Consider the following 18,100-nt stretch of genomic DNA (forward strand, 5'->3'; position numbering starts at 1 on the left):
TTACTGGACAGGTTGATGCCGTGGGCTCCCAATGCCTCCGGTCGATAGCTTGTTCTCACACGGAGCTCGGGAAATCGTACATTGCATCGACAGCCGCATGAACGGCTACACAGGAATGCACGCCATCCCTCCATCCTCCTAACTCCTCTCCACCCACCCCTGCTTTCCCAGCACCGAAGAGACCACATTCTTCTTCCCTCCTCCCTCCCCGACCGGGCCTTCCTGCGCTCAGAATTGCCACATCAAAAAGCGAACCCAACTCACGTCTTCGGCCCTCCACACTTTTATGGTCCTGTCCTGCGATGAGGAGTAGATGAGGCCGTCACCGCCCCATTTCACACAGGTTACCGATTGCATGTGCCCCGTCAGGATTTTATCGCAACGCCCCAGCACCGTGTCCCATATCCGAATGCTGCCATCCTTGGAGGCGCTGGCCAGGTAACGGCACTGCGGATTTCTAGACATGCGGGAGGAAAGACAGCACTTGTTTAAGGAACCAAACACCGTGGCTGTATCAGACCACTCCCAATTCGGAGGACCAATCATCTCTGCCCGAAGCGTATAATTGAGACATTTTAGTCAATGGACAAGATGTGGGATAGGATCGTATCCCACTTTGAATGCTAAAAAAAAAATAATCAGGCTAGGGACAGAGGTCAGTGACGGTCACACCATAAGCACCTCTCCTCAGGGGGTGCTCTGTATCCTCCATCAGCTCCACCCACCTTCCGATCCCTCTGTATCACTGACCCACGATAGCAGATGGAAGACAAGGAATCTCTTCCCAAATCTCTGCTTCAATGTCAAGTCAATATCACTGTTACGGTCAAGAGAAATGTGACATGGTGATTCATTGTCTTTGAGCCCCCTGGACCCCCCCTGCCCCCCTCCCCCCAGCCGCAATGCTCCACCGGAGCCGTCGCCCTCTATCATCGGTTGAATTTATTGATTTTTTTCGTTTATTTTATGAGTATAAATAGGGGAGGGCCGTCAACCCCATCCATTCGTTAGTTTGTTTTGACCATTTGCTTCCTTGAAGGAGACTATAAATAAGGGGCTGGCTGGGACACTGGGCTGTGTGGGAGGAGAACAGCGAGACCAAACAAGTGGGTAAACACTCTCGATAAAGAAAAGCTCTTGTGTCACCGTTTTTAATTTTAAATTTAATAATCTTTATTATTGTCACAAGTAGGCTTACATTAACACTGCAATGAAGTTACTGTGAAAATCCCCTAGTCCCCACACTCCGGCGCCTGTTCGGGTACACAGAGGGAGAATTCAGAATGTCCAATTCACCTAACAAGCACGTCTTTCGGGACTTGTGGGAGGAAACCGGAGCACCCGGAGGAAACCCACGCAGACACGGGGAGAACGTGCAGACTCCGCACAGGCAGTGACCCAAGGCGGCAATCGAACCTGGGACCCTGCAGCTATGAAGCAACAGTGCTAACCACTGTGCTATCGTGCCATCCAGCTTCAGCTTCAGCTTCAACAATCAGCTTGAGGGCGACTTGTGGCGCGGTGGTTAGCACTGGGACTGCGGCGCTGAGGATCCGGGTTCGAATCCTGGCTCTGGGTCACTGTCCGTGTGGAGTTTGCACATTCTCCCCGTGTCTGCGTGGGTTTCACCCCCACAACCCAAAGATGCGCAGGTCAGGTGGATTGGCCACGCTAAATTGCCCCTTAATTGGAAAAAAAAATAATTGGGTACTTTAAATTTGTTTTAAAAAATAATCATCGTGGATCCTATTAGCAGCAGTAATCCACCCACAGGTCTCAGTTGATCTCGCACTCAACGGAGTCAGAAACCTACAGGGGCTTGAGCACAATTATCTGTGCTGATCCTCCGGTGCAGCACTAAGGGAGTGTCGCTGATCCTCATAAACACCGCCTGGAGAAGATGCACTAGTCCTGCTGGGTACTAAAATTAAAACTGTTGTCAACAGTTCCACTTGTTTGCCGGCCTCACGGTTTTATGAAGTATCCACTTACACATGTAGCGGTTCCCAGCAGAGATACGTGATCCACTTAGAGTGCCCTGTCAGAACCTTTCCCATTTGCTGGCCTGTGCTGGGGTCCCATAGGAATATCTGAAATTAAATAGGCAACGTACAACTTTACCCACAGACAGAAGAAAAAAAGAGCAAGGGCTTAGCGGCTCTGCTAGAGAAAAACATCCCTCCGTAAATCTCTCCCCAGGCTCCAGCTTGTGTACCCGGGCCATGCTTGACAAGCCAATTGGTCAAAGTGCCGTCGCTTTACTGAGACGAGCAGGGTGTTCAGGGGAAATGTAAACGGTTGGGCACGGTAGCACAGTGCTTCACAGCTCCAGGGTCCCAGGTTCGATTCCCGGCTTGGGTCACTGTCTGTGTGGAGTCGGCACGTTCTCCCGTGTCTGCGTGGGTTTCCTCCGGGCGCTCCGGTTTCCCCCACAAGTCCCGAAAGACGTGTTTGTTAGGTAATTTGGACATTCTGAATTCCCCCCCGTGTACCCTCAGGGGCCTCACGGTAGCATGGTGGTTAGCTTCAATGCTTCACAGCTCCAGGGTCCCAGGTTCGATTCTGGCTTGGGTCACTGTGTGTGTGGAGTCTGCACGTCCTCCCCGTGTGTGCGTGGGTTTCCTCCGGGTGCTCCGGTTTCCTCCCACAGTCCAAAGATGTGCAGGTTAGGTGGATTGGCCATGCTAAATTGCCCGTAGTGTAAGGTTAATGGGGGGGATTGTTGGGTTACGGGTATACGGGTTACGTGGGTTTAAGTAGGGTGATCATTGCTCGGCACAACATCGAGGGCCGAAGGGCCTGTTCTGTGCTGTTATGTTCTATACCCGAACAGGCCTTGGAATGTGGCAACTAGGGGATTTTGACAGTAACTTCATTGCAGTGTTAATGTAAGCCTACTTGCAATAATAAAGATTATCTTAATGGCAATATGTTAAAACGCGCAACATTAAAAAGAAACCTATTTAGACAGCATTTTCTCCCCCATTCCTTTGCTAGGAGTGGCGAACGGCAGTTCGAAAGTAAAAAGTTAACCAACAACCAGAAAAAAAGTACTGACACGCTTGATAAATACAGCCAACCCTTGAAGGGGAGTTTTTTGTTTTGTTTTGAAGATTAAATACCTGACTATTCTTGCACCCGGAAGCCAGCTTTTTCCCATCTGGAGACCAGGCGATGCTCAACACCCAGTGCCTGTGACCTGAGGAAAATAAATTGCAACTCTTTTCAGACACATTAACTCCGGGCCATTCTGCAGCCTTTGAATTATTAACGAAACGCGCATTACTCAAATGGGAAATTATCTCATCCACGGTCATTTGATGAGGTTTTTTTTTTTGGGCGAGTTAATGGTTGCGAGGGGCTCAATCTCATTTCGCTTGCTGCTATAAACATGCCGCTAAATTAAAGTGAGACAGATAATCAAAGAGAGGGCACTGAAATGGAGGAGGACTAATTTGCATTTGCTCAGAGCGGGACCATTAATACCTTGAAATTAGGCTTTTCAAAGTGTAGCATGGGCAAGATTAACTCTGTCCACAATTTTAAATAGGTTGATGTCTCCATTATAAAGCAGTGGAATTAGATACTTGGGCAATGTTCAAAGGAGCCGGACTTCCGGTGGCAGCGACGACGAGCGAGTAAGCCGCGCATTCGGTGGCTCTCACTCCAGCGGGAGTTGTGGACCTGGTTCCCCGTTTTCTTCGGGACTGCTGAGCGCTGGAAAGACGGCCACGGAGGGGCTGAGTAATGGGCAGAGCTGCATGGAACCACTGGCGAGCAGGAAGCAGCGAAAACGGGAGAGAAAAGGACAAAGGCAAGGTGGAGGGGAAGCTGACCCGGCAGCAAAGATGGCGGACCTACGGACCTCAGCGAACCAGCAAGCGCTGGAAAACATGCTGCAGGTGATTATGAGCAGTTTTGAAGAGTTGAAGCGGCATAACTTGGACCCACTTCAGAAGGCAGTGGATCAGCTGAACCAGAGATTGGATGCCCAGGACAAAAAGGTTAAGGAGCTGGGAGAGGCGGTAGAGGAGCAGGGAGAGGCGGTGGAGGAGCAGGGAGAGGCGGTGGAGGAGCAGGGAGAGGCGGTGGAGGAGCAGGGAGAGGCGGTGGAGGAGCAGGGAGAGGCGGTAGAGGAGCTGGGAGAGGCGGGTAGAGGAGCTGGTAGAGGAGCTGGGAGAGGCGGTAGAGGAGCTGGGAGAGGCGGGTGGAGGAGCAGGGAGAGGCGGTGGAGGAGCAGGGAGAGGCGGTGGAGGAGCAGGGAGAGGCGGTGGAGGAGCAGGGAGAGGCGGTGGAGGAGCAGGGCGAGGCGGTGGAGGAGCAGGGAGAGGCGGTGGAGGAGCAGGGAGAGGCGGTGGAGGAGCAGGGAGAGGCGGTGGAGGAGCAGGTGGACACGCAGACGGTTGCGGCGCTAGATTGGTTGAAGGAGAGGCAGAGGAGACTGCTGGACAGAGTAGAGGAGCTGGAAAACAGAGCCCGCAGACAAAATCCAAGGATCACCGGCCTCCCGGAGGGGGCTGAGGGAGCCGATGCCACAGCGTTTGTGGCTGACCTGCTGCTGCAGCTGATGGGGGGCTGAAGCCTTTCCGCGACCGCCAGAGCTGGAGGGGGCACATAGGGTGTAGGCGAGACAGGTGCATCCGGGGCGGTCCCCCCCCCCCCCCCCCCCCCCCCCCCGGCCCCCCGCCGTCCGATGGTGATCAGGTTCCACAGGTTTATGGAGAAGGAGCGGGTGCTGCATTGGGCAAAGAGCGCTAGGAGCAGCACGTGGAATAACAGTGTTCTTCGCATCTATCAGGACCTAAGCCAGGAGGTGGCCAGGCGGCGAGCAGCCTTTAAACAAGTTAAGGAGGTTTTGTTTAAAAAGCACGTGAAGTTTGGTCTGCTCTTCCCGGCCCATCTTTGGGTTACGCATCAGGGCCAACACCACTACTTCTCCGAGCCCGAAGAAGCGATGGACTTCGCGAGGGATCAGGGGCTGGTCTCGCAAAAAGGACCCACGGCCCCAAGCTAGGGTCCGAGAATTATTGTCTGGGGGGGATGCCTACTGTGCCTGGACTGACGGCCGACTGTTTACTGCTTTAAAGGTGCCTTGGGTTGTATTTTTGGCAGCTTTTGCCTACGGGGTGTACAGGTCCTGTGTTACTGCGTTGTAACTTTATTAATGCTCAGAAAGGGACGTGTGTCCCTTATCTGTTTACACAGCTGGAACTGTATTACACCTGGAGCAGCTTCACTTTGCTGTTTGATGTCCCCATCTCGTTTGACCTTTCCCATTTTAGTGTGACTGCTCCAATCACCAGGTGCGAACCAAAAGAGGCGCGGCACATGGGCCAGGGGCGGGCCCAAGAAGGGCTATGATTGACCGGCGGGGCAGCACGGTGGCCTAGTGGTTAGCACAGCTGCCTCACGGCGCTGAGGTCCCAGGTTCGAATCCCGGCTCTGGGTCACTGTCCGTGTGGAGTTTGCACATTCTCCCCGTGTTTGCGTGGTTTTTGCCCCCACAACCCAAAAAAATGTGCAGAGTAGGTGGATTGGCTACGCTAAATTGCCCCTTAATTGGAAAAAATAATTGGGTAATCTAAATTTAAAAAAAAAAAAATTGATTGACCGGTGCGTGGGGGGGCACAACCAGGCTGATCACCTGGAATGTCAGAGGACTAAACGGGCCAGTCAAAAGGGCACATGTGTTCGCGCACTTGCGGGTTCTAACGGTGAACGTAATTATGCTGCAGGGGACACATCTGAAAGTGTCTGACCAGACTAGGCTAAGGAAGGGCTGGATCAGCCAGGTCTTCCACTCGGGCTTGCACTCTAAGTCCAGGGGGGTAGCAATTATGATCAATAAAAGGGTTCAATTTGAGGCGGAGGGCGTAGTCGCAGACAGCGGGGGCAGATTCCGTATGGTAAGGGGCAAGCTGGAGGGGAGGAGAGTGGTGCTGGTGAATATATATGCTCCGAATTGGGACGACGCTGACTTTATTAAGAGAGTGCTGGGGAAAATCCCAGACCTAGACTCACACAAGTTGATTATGGGGGCGGGGGGACTTCAATACGGTCCTTGACCCGGGGCTGGACCGGTCATGTCCCAGAACGGGTAGGCTCCCAGCAATGGCAAGGGAGCTGAATGTGTTCATGGAGCCATGGGGAGCCAGACAGCAGACGGGAAGGGGATATTCGTTTTACTCATGTCCACGGAGTATACTCTGGGATCGATTTCTTTATCATGAGCAGGAACTGTGTAAGGGAGGTAAAAAATACAGAATACTCGGCGATCACTATTTCGGACTACGCCCCACATTGGGTGGACCTGCAGGTCTGCAGGGAGAATTATCAACGCCCGCAATGGAGGTTAGACGTAGGATTGTTGTCGGAGGAGGGGATATGCGAGAGACTGCGGAAGTGTATGCAAAATTACCTGCAGGTGAACGATACGGGGGAGGTTTCAGCAACGACCCTGTGGGAGGCGCTGAAGGCAGTAGCGAGAGGGGAGCTGATCTCCATTCGGGCTCACAGGGATAGGTCAGACAGAGCAGAAATGGATAGATTGGTTAAGGAGATCCATCGGATAGACGAGGAGCATGCACCCCGGGGGAGGAACTACGCAGGGAGAGACGGAGACTGCAGGCAGAACTGGGACTGCTATCCACGAGTAGAGCCGTGGAAGAACTTAGGAAGGCGAGGGGAGTGGTGTGTGAGCATGGGGAGAAGGCCAGCAGATTGCTGACGCAGCAACTCAGGAAGAGGGAGACGGCCAGGGAAATAAGTAGGGTGGTGGACGGGAAGGGGAACAGAGTGGAGGTCCCGCCAGGACTGAATAAGGTGTTTCGGGACTTTTATAGCAAGCTCTACACTTCTGAAACCCCGGAGGAGATGAAACGGTTCCCAGACGGACTAACCTTCCCAAAAGTAGGCGGGGGACTAGTGGACGGGCTGGGGGCCCCGATTAGAGCAGAGGAGGTATTGGGGGGCCTAAAGGCCATGCAGTCGGGGAAAGCCCCGGGGCCGGATGGATACCCAGTCGAGTTCTACAAAAAGTTCTCGGAGGGACTTCCGGCTGCGGTGATGCGGAGCTCCGCCGCACGTTCGTTAGCTCCCGCTATTTTTAGTCTTTTGGGCTCTTTTAAGGGCCCATAGCAGTGCTGGCTGGACTTTTCCCCGTGTGGGAACACATCCACTGCACTTATCTGCCAGTGGATGGACTGGACCAGGAGCGGAGCAGTCAAAAAAATCGGCTTTGGAGCAGAGAAAGGTGCGAGGCAGGAAAAACAAGATGGCGGCGGGCGGGGAGCCGGTAGCGTGGCAGCAGTAGGCGCAGGAGCAGCAGGAGCTGCTTCAGAGAGCTGAAGGCTGAGCTTTTGGAACCGTTTAAGGCCTCGCTGGACAAGCTCATGGCGACTCAGACGGCTCAGGGTGCGGAGATCCGAGAGCTACGGCAAAAGGCCTCGGAGAGCGAGGACGAACTCCTGGGCCTGGCAGTGAAGGTGGAGTCGCACGAGGCGCTTCACAAGAAATGGCTGGCAAGGATGGAGGAACTGGAGAACCGCTCCCGTCGGAAGAACCTGCGGATCCTGGGCCTCCCGGAGGGGCTGGAAGGTTCGGACTTGGGGGCCTACATGGCGGTGATGCTGAACTCGTTAATGGGCGCGGGGTCGTTCCAAGGCCCCTTGGAGCTGGAGGGTGCCCATCGAGCGCTGTTGAGGAAGCCCAGGCCGAACGAGCCGCCTAGGGCGGTGCTGGTCCGTTTTCACCGCTTCGTTGACCGTGAGTGTGTGCTGAGATGGGCGAAGGAGAGGAGTAGCAAGTGGGAGAATGCAGAGATCAGGATTTATCAGGATTGGAGCGCGGAGGTGGCGAAGAGAAGGGTTGGTTGTAATTGGACGAAGGCAGTGCTTCACAAGAAGGGGGTGAAGTTTGGCCTGCTACAGCCGGCTCGCCTCTGGGTCACTTACAAAGATCGCCAGCTCTACTTCGATTCCCCGGAGGAGGCCTGGGCCTTTCTCCAGGCAGAGAAGTTGGACTCGAACTGAGGACTGGGGGGCTGGGGCATGATGTACATAGTCCGGAGGCTTTGTCCTCCTTGGTATCCTTTCGTTTTTACTGGTTGTGTTTGATGATGCCTTTTTGCTTTTCTGCTTTATCGCTTTTTGGGGCTGTTATTTATTTATTTGGGTGCTTTCTTGTTTTTTCACTGGTGGAGGGCTGGGGAGCTGTTCGCGGTCCTGCTGGGTCACGCGCCCTTCTTTTTCCCCGTGTGTTGGGTCAGGGGGGCCGGGTTTGAGATGGAAGCGCGGGCTTTCTTCCCGCGCTGGAGGAGCAGTGGGCGGGGCCGGCACTGGGTGGGGGGAGTGGTGGTTGTGTTACACCGGAGGGGGTCGTTGGGGTGGTGGGAGCAGCCGGGGTCAGCAGGAGTCGGCTGACTTACGGAAGTACGATGGCAGGGGTTACGCAGCTAATGGGGGCCCTAGCTTTTGTGGGGGGGGGGGTGGCGATTTTAGTTGGCAAGAGCTTGTCGTTCATGGCGTCAAGCGTGATGGCGGACAGTGCAGGTAGATACGTAATGGTGAGTGGTATACTTCAGGGGGAGCGGGTGGTTCTGGTCAATGTGTACGCCCCCAACTGGGACGATGCGGGCTTCATGCGGTGAATGTTGAGCGGCCGGCGGCGGCCTCAGTGCTGAGGGGGTTCATGGATCAGATGGGAGGGGTAGACCCTTGGAGGTTCTTGAAGCCGGGGGGGGGGGGTAGGGAGTTCTCCTTTTTCTCCCATGTTCACAAGGCTTATTCCCGGATTGACTTTTTTGTCCTCAGCAGGGCGCTGATCCAGAGAGTGGTGGGGGCGGAGTATTCGGCGATAGCCATATCTGGCCATGCTCCACATTTGGTGGACCTGGAGCTGGGGGAGGGGAAGGATCAGCGCCACCTATGGAGGTTAGATGAAGGGCTTCTGGCAGAGGAGGAAGTGTGGGGCCGGGTCCGCAGGGGTATAGAGGGGTATTTGGAAGCCAATGACAATGGGGAGGTGCAAGTTGGGGTGGTTTGGGAAGCGCTGAAGGCAGTAGTTAGAGGGAAGCTTATATCCATCCGGGCGTACAGGGAGAGGGGGGAGAGGATCAAGAGGGAGAGGCTGGTGGAGGAAATGGTAAGGGTGGATAGGAAGTATGCGGATGTCCCGGAAGAGGAGCTTTCGAGGAAGCGGAGTTCGATATACTGACCGCCCAGAAAGCGGAGGCGCAGTGGAGGAGGGCACAGGGGGCGGTATACGAGTATGGGGAGAAGGCAAGTCGGATGCTGGCCCACCAGCTCCGGAAGCGGGAGGCAGTGAGAGAGATAGGGGGAGTCACAGATGCAGGAGGGAACTTGGTGCGGAGTGGCAGGGGCATTAATGGGGTGTTCAGATCCTTTTACGAGGGGCTGTACCGGTCAGTGCCCCCTACGGAGGTGGGCGGGATGGACCGCTTTCTGGATAAGCTGGAGTTCCCAAGAGTAGAGGATGAGCGGGTGGAGAGTCTGGGGGCCCCAATCGAGTTGGGGGAGCTGATGGAGGCGCTGGGGAGTATGCAGACAGGGAAAACACTGGGACCTGATGGGTTCACGGTGGAGTTTTTTAAGAAGTTCTCAGATCTGCTGGGCCCGCTGCTTGTAAGGACCCTGAATGAGGCGAGGGGGGGGGCTTTGCCCCCGACGATGTCTAGAGCAATAATCTCACTGATCCTGAAGCGGGATAAGGACCCCCTCCAGTGCGGGTCTTACAGGCCGATTTCGCTCCTCAACGTGGACGCAAAGTTGTTGGCGAAGATACTGTCCAGGAGAGTGGAAGATGTGGTCCCGATGGTTATCCATGAGGACCAAACGGGGTTTGTGAAGGGGAGGCAGCTGAATGTTAATGTGCGGCGGCTTCTTAATGTCATGATGATGGCATCGGCGGATGGGGAGGTGGAAATAGTAGCATCGATGGATGCGGAGAATGCTTTTGACAGGGTGGAGTGGAGCTACCTGTGGGAAGTGCTGAGGAGGTTTGGGTTTGGTGAGGGATTCATTAGCTGGGTGAGGCTGCTGTATAGCTCCCCGGTAGCGAGTTTGGTGACGAATGGGAGGAGGTCGGAGGATTTTCTGTTGTCCCGTGGGACGAGGCCGGGGTGCCCCTTGTCTCCCCTGCTCATCGCGGATCCGGCGAGGGGGATGCCAGGGTGTTGAGGATACTTGGGGATTTTTCGGGCTATAAGCTCAACGTGGGGAAGTGAGCTGTTTGTGCTGCACCTGGGGGACCAGGAGAGGGAGATAGGGGAGCTCCCGTTGAAGAGGGTGGAGAGGAGCTTTAGATATCTTGGGGCCAGATAGCTAGGAGCTGGGGGGTCCTGCACAGGCTTAACTTTTCGAGGCTGGTGGAACAGATGGAGGAAGAGTTTAGGAGGTGGGACGCGCTGCCACTCTCTTTGGCGGGCAGGGTCCAGTCGATTAAAATGACGGTGCTCCCGAGGTTTTTGTTTCTCTTCCAGTGCCTCCCCATATTGATTCCGAAGGCTTTTTTTTAAGGAGGGTTAATAAGAGTATTCTGGGGTTCGTGTGGGCGCGGAAGACCCCGAGAGTAAGGAGGGTATTCCTGGAGTGAAGAAGGGAGGCAGGCGGTTTGGCGTTGCCCAACCTGTGTGGGTATTACTGGGCTGCGAATGTGGCAATGATTCGTAGGCGGGTGATGGAGGGGGAGGTTGCCGCATGGAAGAGGTTGTAGATGGCGTCCTGTGTGGGTACGAGTTTGGAGGCATTGGTGACGCCCCCGCTCCCACTCCCCCCGGCAAGGTACTCTACGAGTCTGGTAGTGGTGGCGTCCCTCAAAATCTGGGAGCAGTGGAGGCGGCACAGGGGGGGGGGAAGTGAAGGCCTCAGTGTGGGCCCCGATACGGGGCAATCACCGCTTTGCACCAGGGAGAATGGATGGTGGGTTATTGAGTTGGCATAGGGCAGGCATCAGGCGGATGGGGGACCTTTTCCTCGACGGGAAGTTTGCGACTTTAGAGGAGTTGGAGGGGAAGTGGGGCCTTCCCCCGGGAATGCTTTCAAGTATATGCAGATTAGGGTGTTTGTCAAGCGGCAGGTGGCGGAGTTCCCGCTACTGCCGCCTAGAGGGGTACAGGATAGGGTGCTCTCGGGGACGTGGGTCGGTGAGGGGAGGATCTCGGCGATTTATCAGATGATGCAGGAAGAGGAGGAGGCCTCGGTGGAAGAGCTGAAAGCGAAGTGGGAGGAGGAGCTAGGGGCAGAGATCGACGATGGGACGTGGGCGGACGCCCTGGGGCGGGTGAACTCATTCTCTTCTTGCGCACGGCTCAGCTTAATTCCCCGAGCCCGGATTCCTGGATTAACGACATGGCCGGGTTCATCAGACTGGAGAGGGTCAAGCCTCCGACAATGTCGCATGCCACCATCGCGCTGATATTAAAGCGGGACAAGGACCCAGAATCCTGCGGGTCACACAGGCCAATCTCCCTGATCAATGTGGACGCTAAGCTCCTGGCCAAGGTCCTGGTGATTAGAATTGAGGACTGTGTACCGGAGGTGATTGGGGACGACCATACAGGGTTTGTTAAAGGCAGATAGCTGGCAGCCAACTTGAGAAGATTGCTTAATGTGATTATGATGCCCCCGACGGGCAAGGAGGTGGAGGTAGTGGTGGCAATGGACGCTGAGAAGGCCTTTGACCGGGTGGAGTGGGACTATTTGTGGGAGGTACTCGGACGGTTTGGGTTCGGGGAGGGACTGGTTAATTGGGTCAGACTATTGTACCAGGCCCCAAAAGCTAGCGTAAGGAAGAACAGGACGACGTCAGACTATTTCAGACGACATCGCGGGACCAGACAGGGATGCCCACTCTCCCCGTTGCTGTTCGCGTTGGCCATAGAGCCGTTAGCGATTGCTCTGAGAGAAGGGAATGACCTGCTCCTGTAAATGTCGGACCCACTGGCCGGGATGGACAACATACTGGAAATACTGAGAAAGTTTGGCCGGTTCTCAGGGTACAAATTAAATATGACCAAGAGTGGGATGTTTGTAGTGCAGGCAAGGGGCCAGGAGAATAGGCTGAAGGAGCTGCCATTTAGGCTGGTTGGGGAAAGTTTCCGATACTTGGGGACACAGGTGGCATGAGACTGGGGCAGGTTACATAAGTTAAATTTGACTAGAGTGATGGAACAAATGAAGAGGGAGTTTCGGAGATGGGATGCACTCCCGCGATCACTTGCGGGGAGGGTGCAGATGGTAAAGATGACAATCCTCCCAAGATTCCTGTTCCATTTTTAAGTGCCTCCCTATCTTTATCCCGCGGTCCTTCTTCAAAAGGACTGGCAAAATCATTATGAGCGGTGTCTGGGCGGGAAAATCCCCGCGGGTGAGGAAGGCGATGCTGGATAGGAACTGCAGAGAGGGGGGACTGGCGTTGCCAAATCTGATCAACTACTACTGGGCGGCTAACATAGCCATGATAAGGAAATGGATGGTGGGTTCGGGGTCTATTTGGGAGCGGGTGGAGGCGGCTTCGTGCAGGGGCACCAGTTTGGCAGCCCTGGTCACGGCTCCCCTACCGCTTTCGCCAGCCAGGTACTCCACCAGCCCGGTAGTGGGGGCGGCCCTGCGGATATGGGGCCAGTGGACGAGGCATGTAGGGGAGGTGGGTGCGTCTGTCTGGGCTCCAATATGTGATAACCATCGGTTTGCTCCCGGGAGCATGGATGGGGGGTTTCGAACATGGCGGCGGGCAGGGTGAGGAGGGTGGGCGAAATGTTCCTGGAGGGGAGCTTTGCGAGCTTGAGGGGGTTGGAGGAGAAATTTGGGCTGGTATGGGGAAATTACTTCAGTTACTTACAGATTTGGGACTTTATTTGCAGACAGGTCCCATCCTTCCCACGCCTCCCGCCAATAGGGATTCAGGACAGAATAATTTCTAGAGGAAAAGGAGGAGAGGGTAGAGTCTCGGATATCTACAAGGTGCTCATGAAGGGGGAAGAGTCTGAAACTCAACTGAAACTCAAATGGGAGGAGGAACTCGGCGGGGAGATGGAGGACGGGGTATGGGCGGAAGCCCTGCGTAGAGTAAACTTAGCCGCAACATGTGCCAGGTCAGCCTGATTCAATTTAAGGTCGTTCACCGGGCCCACATGACGGTGGCTCGGATGAGCAAATTCATTGGGGTAGAGGACAAATGCGCTAGATGCGCGGGAGGACCAGCGAACCACGTACACATGTTTTGGGTATGCCCTAAGCTTACGAGGTACTGGGAGGGATTTGCGGGGTTCATGTCCCGGGTGCTGAAAACAAGGGTGGTGATGAGTCCAGGGGTGGCAATTTTCGGGGTTTCGGAAGACCCGGGAGTCCAGGGGGAGAAAGAGGCCGATGTTCTGGCCTTTGCTTCCCTGATAGGCCGGCGGCGAATACTGCTGGCATGGAGGGACTCAAAACCCCCGAAGACCGAACTATGGCTTTCGGACATGTCAAGTTTTCTGGGTATGGAAAAAATCAAGTTCGCCTTGAGGGGATCTGTACTGGAGTTCACCCGAAGGAGGCAACCATTCATTGACTTCTTCGCAGGAGAGTGAACGTCAGCAAGGGGCGGGGGGGGGGCGATTAGAGTAAAGTAGGAAGGATAAATAGGCGGGTAGTGTTTATGGGAGAGGAGCGGTTATGTGCACTATGGTTTGGTTGAAGTGTTGGTTTTGCGTTGTTGTTTGCATATTTCTCTGATCTGTAACTGTTTACAATGCCAGAAAATACCTCAATAAAATTGTTTGTTGAAAAAAATGTTTAAAGGAGCCCACTACAATGTTCTTTCATGGTTATTAACTGATGGCAGAATATAGGTCCATTGTTGAGCATAAAAAATAACTTGCATTTATCAAGCACCTTCCATGACCTTGGAAGGTCTCAAAGCCCCTTTGGTTAACAAGGTACATTCCTCCCCCCCCCCCGTACAAAGTGTAGTGACCTTTGTAATGTCGGAAGTGCAATCGCCAATTTGCGCACAGCAAGCTCCCACCATAAGAAAAACAACCGGATCATTTGTTTTTTTTGAGTTTCTATACAGATCTGCCATTCGGTCTGGAATACCGCCCAAGGGTTACGGTTCCCTTGTTTTTTTTGCGCATTGGCCGAGGGATAAACATTTGGCCGGAACGCCGTCGGGACTTGGATAGAGTGGACGTGGAGAGGATGTTTCCACTAGTAGGAAAAACTTGAACCAGAGGACACCATCTCAGACTAAAGGGACAATCATTTAAAACAGAGATGAGGAGGGATTTCTTCAGCCAGAGGGTGGTGAATCTGTGGAACACTTTGCCGCATAAGCCTGCGGAGACCAATACACTGAGTGTCTTTAAGACAGAGATAAGATAGGTTCTTGATTAATAAAGGGATCAGGGATTATGGGGATGAGAAAAATATCAGCCATGATTGAATGGCGGAGCAGACTCGATTGGCCGAGTTGCTTAATTCTGATCCTATGTCTTATGGTCTGATGATAACTCCCCTATTCTTGTTCGGAGTAACGCCGTGGGGTCCACCAGAGGGACAGGCGGGGCCTTGGCCTAACATCTCATCTGAAGCGCAGCAAGGACAACACGGCGCACCCTCAGTGCAGGTCTCCAGAGAGGGTCTGAAAGCCACAGCCTACTGACTGACCCAGTGAGTCGCACTTAGCATAGCACAGACTAAATACCACCAAAGATCTTAAAATGCATCAAAATAAGTTTTTTCCCCCCTTTTCTTTTGGGGAGTGGTGAGTATTGTGCCTCATCACTGGGGAGTCGGTGCTGGGAGATTGAATGTTCTCTGCTTTCTCCGCTGGGCACAGGATGGTTTGATGTGATAGAGTTCAGCTTCCCTCGACAGTGCTCACGCACAAAACAAATGTGCAGTCCCAACTGGAGAAACAGTGCCACCTGCTGCATTTGGCATGACATTTCTCTAACTCCTCTCACTGGCTATTAAGGATTTTAATTATTTTTTTACAATAACTTCCACAACCCCAGTACCATAATACCACAACCTACTGACTGAGGCCAGAGGACTACACACGAGCCAGGGCTCACATCATAACAAGAGGAATGGTTAAGATTGTCGGACGTGCGTATTTGGAAGGTTCAAAAAGGCAGGTCGAAATGGGCAAGTTAAAAATATGAAATTAGGGCAGCACGGTGGCGCAGTGGTTAGCCCTGCAGCCTCACGCCGCCGAGGTCCCAGGTTTGATCCCGGCTCTGGGTCACTGTCCGTGTGGAGTTTGCACATTCTCCCCGTGTTTGCGTGGGTTTCGCCCCCACAACCCAAAGCTGTGCAGGGTAGGTGGATTGGCCACGCTAAATTGCCCCTTAATGGGAAAAATAAATTGGGTACTTTAAATTTTAAAAAATTTTGTTTTTTTAAGTTAGACATTAAACTGTTTAGCTCAGTGGGCTAGACAGCTGGTTTGTAATACAGAACAAGGCCAGCAGCATGGGTTCAATTCCTGTACCAGCTGAGAATTCAGAATTCTCCCTGTGTACCCGAACAGGCGCCGGAATGTGGCGACTAGGGGCTTTTCACAGTAACCTCATTGCAGTGTTAATGTAAACCTACTTATGACAATAAAAAGATTATTATTATTCTAACGGCTAACGTCATGGACTGATGTGCGAATGAAGGTCCTGCTGAAAACAGAATAAAGGGATCGGGAGATGGGGTGATTGAAAGGAAGGAGATTGAGCCTTGAATCCACAACCTCACTTTACAGGAGTGCGAGTAACTGAGCCAGGCTGGCAGGAAAAAAACAGCAAACCAATTCAACGGCCTTTGGTCTCCTCCCAGCATGTTCGGAAAGGAAAGGCCGGAGAGAAAGCCAGCCACCTTCCCGGGAAGCATCAGGATCCTAAAGCAAAAAGGGGTCGGTGACAGGGAAGAGAAACTTTCCGAGCGAACTTGCCTTTAGCTGTAAAGTGAGGGGTTTCAGTCGACAGGTCCCAGAACCGCACGGTGGTGTCCCCCGATCCGCTGGCCAGGTACCTTGAACATCGGAGACATTGGGTCAATACGGCACACAGTACACTATTCGTACAGGGTGGGATTGGCTCATTCTCTGACTCGCTGACGACTCTGTCGGAAAAGGCTGGGTGCATTCCACCCGCCGCGCTGCCGGCCTTTCCTGCCAGATTGTTTTGACACATAGTCAAAAAGAAATCAGGGAGGCAGGTCCCATGACATTAGCCTGGCGGGGAAGGCTCTGCACAACTCCACCCGCCAGCAAACCTCAGCTCTCGATATAGCAGAGGGCGCCCTGATGTCAAAAGGATTATAATAGAATAAAAGAAATCCCTCCCCTTCCCCCCCCCCCCCCCCCCTGTCCAATATGGAACCCCTGCCACTGCTCCAGGGGCAATACCGGGGGCATCGCCCAGGCATGTACACACCCCCCACCCCCAACCACCACCACCACCACCACCACCAGCTGAATTTCACCGTTATGTCACTGGTCACTGAGGGGGGTGCCGGGGACAATCATAGATTTTACAGTGCAGAAGAGGGCCATTCGGCCCATCGAGTCTGCACCTGCCCTTGGAAAGGGCACCCTACTTAAGCCCAAGCCTCCACCCTATTCCCCGCAACCCAATAACCCCACCTAACCTTTGGACACTAAGGGCAATTTAGCATGGCCAATCCACCTAACCTGCACATCTTTGGACTGTGGGAGGAAACCGGAGCAACCGGAGGAAACCCACGCAGACACGGGGAGAACGTGCAGACTCCACACAGACAGCGACCCAAGCCGGGAATCGAACCTGGGACCCTGGAGCTGTGAAGCAACTGTGCTACCATGATGCCCTTTTGCTACCTAGCGGGGAAAACCCACCGGCGTAAAGGCCGTCTTGGAATCTCCTCCCCTCGATTCTCCACTGCAGCCACTATTCCCACCGATCGAAAACCCTTGCCAAGCACCACAACTCTTCAGAGGTAAGAAAGCATAACACATTATTACAAAATTGTTCTTTTTTCCCTTTAAACTATGGGAGGTGTATTTAAAACGGCAGGACTCGCATATCGACCATGCTTTTCACTACCAGGGGATGTCTCCAAATGCTTTCAGCCAATGAAGTACCTTTGAAGTGGTTGTGGCACAGGTGGTTAGCACTGCTGCCTCACCGTGCCGAGGACCCGGGTTCAATCCCGGCTCTGGGTCACTGTCCGTGTGGAGTTTGCACATTCTCCCCGTTCTCTGCGTGGGTCTCACCCACACAATCCAAAGATGTATAGGTTAGGTGTACTGGCCGCACTAAATTGCCCCTTAATTGGGAAGAAAGAGGACTGGGTACTCTACATTTATTTTCAAAAGAAGATGGGTGGTTGCAGCACAGGAAACGCAACAGCCAGTTAGCGCACAACAAGCAGCCATGCGATAATCCATGGGTTGAGGGATATATGGTGACCCGGACACAGAGGATAATACTTTGAAATACTGCCCTGGGGATCTTTTGCATCCACTTAAGCAGGCGCATCGGGCCCTGGTTCATCACCAACCCATCTGGAAGACCGGATCCAGCAGTGCAGCACCCCCTCCGTACTGCACTGGGAGATCCAGGCTTGATTTTAGTGCTCTAGTCCTGGAGTGGGGGCTTTGGAGCAGCCACCTTGTTACCCACAACTGAGCCGAAGCTGACATAAAAGGGACAGGTCGGAATAATCTTTCGGGGGTATTTTCCTCAAGAGACTTGCCTTCCAGTGGGGCTGAAGGCCACAGAAATGACAGCCTCAGTGTGTCCTTCCAATGAGCTGGTGCAGCGCGTCACAGCTCGGACCCGAAACACTGCCTGCGGTTGATAAATAATGTCGATAACATTCTCCGTTTCCACCTTTTGCTCCTGCAGGGTCGTCTCCAGCGAGGTGACAATTTCCGTCTCGTTCACGTAGAAGGCCAAAGGCAGGGGATCATCCTGAAAATAACCATTAGACCAAAAGAAATTGTCCATTTATGCTGCTTTTTGATTCCCCTGTCCCACCCAACACTCAACGATTTAATCACAAAAGCACACAAGTAACGATAGCCAGCAAAAGGACCATGGGCAGAATGCGTTCCCGATGGCGCCGAT

At 53.6% G+C, this 18,100-nt stretch overlaps 1 protein-coding gene across 2 annotated transcripts in view; it reads right to left on the reverse strand.

Annotated features, from left to right (window-relative positions):
* The window catches only part of nle1 (notchless homolog 1 (Drosophila)), a 46,126-nt gene that overhangs the window by 11,858 nt on the left and 16,168 nt on the right, over positions 1 to 18,100 (reverse strand). Inside the window, exons 4-8 of one of the 2 annotated variants that reach the window (XM_038814597.1) lie at positions 17,727 to 17,944; positions 15,943 to 16,022; positions 3,123 to 3,199; positions 1,993 to 2,090; positions 265 to 457 (exon numbers count right to left, since the gene is read on the reverse strand). In XM_038814597.1, coding sequence (XP_038670525.1) covers positions 265 to 457; positions 1,993 to 2,090; positions 3,123 to 3,199; positions 15,943 to 16,022; positions 17,727 to 17,944 — 666 coding nt within the window. Of the gene's footprint in view, positions 1 to 264; positions 458 to 1,992; positions 2,091 to 3,122; positions 3,200 to 15,942; positions 16,023 to 17,726; positions 17,945 to 18,100 lie in introns of those variants that run through there. The other variant, XM_038814598.1, reaches the window with a different exon arrangement.

This window comes from Scyliorhinus canicula, chromosome 12 (genome assembly GCF_902713615.1).
Source record: "Scyliorhinus canicula chromosome 12, sScyCan1.1, whole genome shotgun sequence".
In the NCBI taxonomy this organism is placed as follows: Eukaryota; Metazoa; Chordata; class Chondrichthyes; order Carcharhiniformes; family Scyliorhinidae; genus Scyliorhinus; species Scyliorhinus canicula.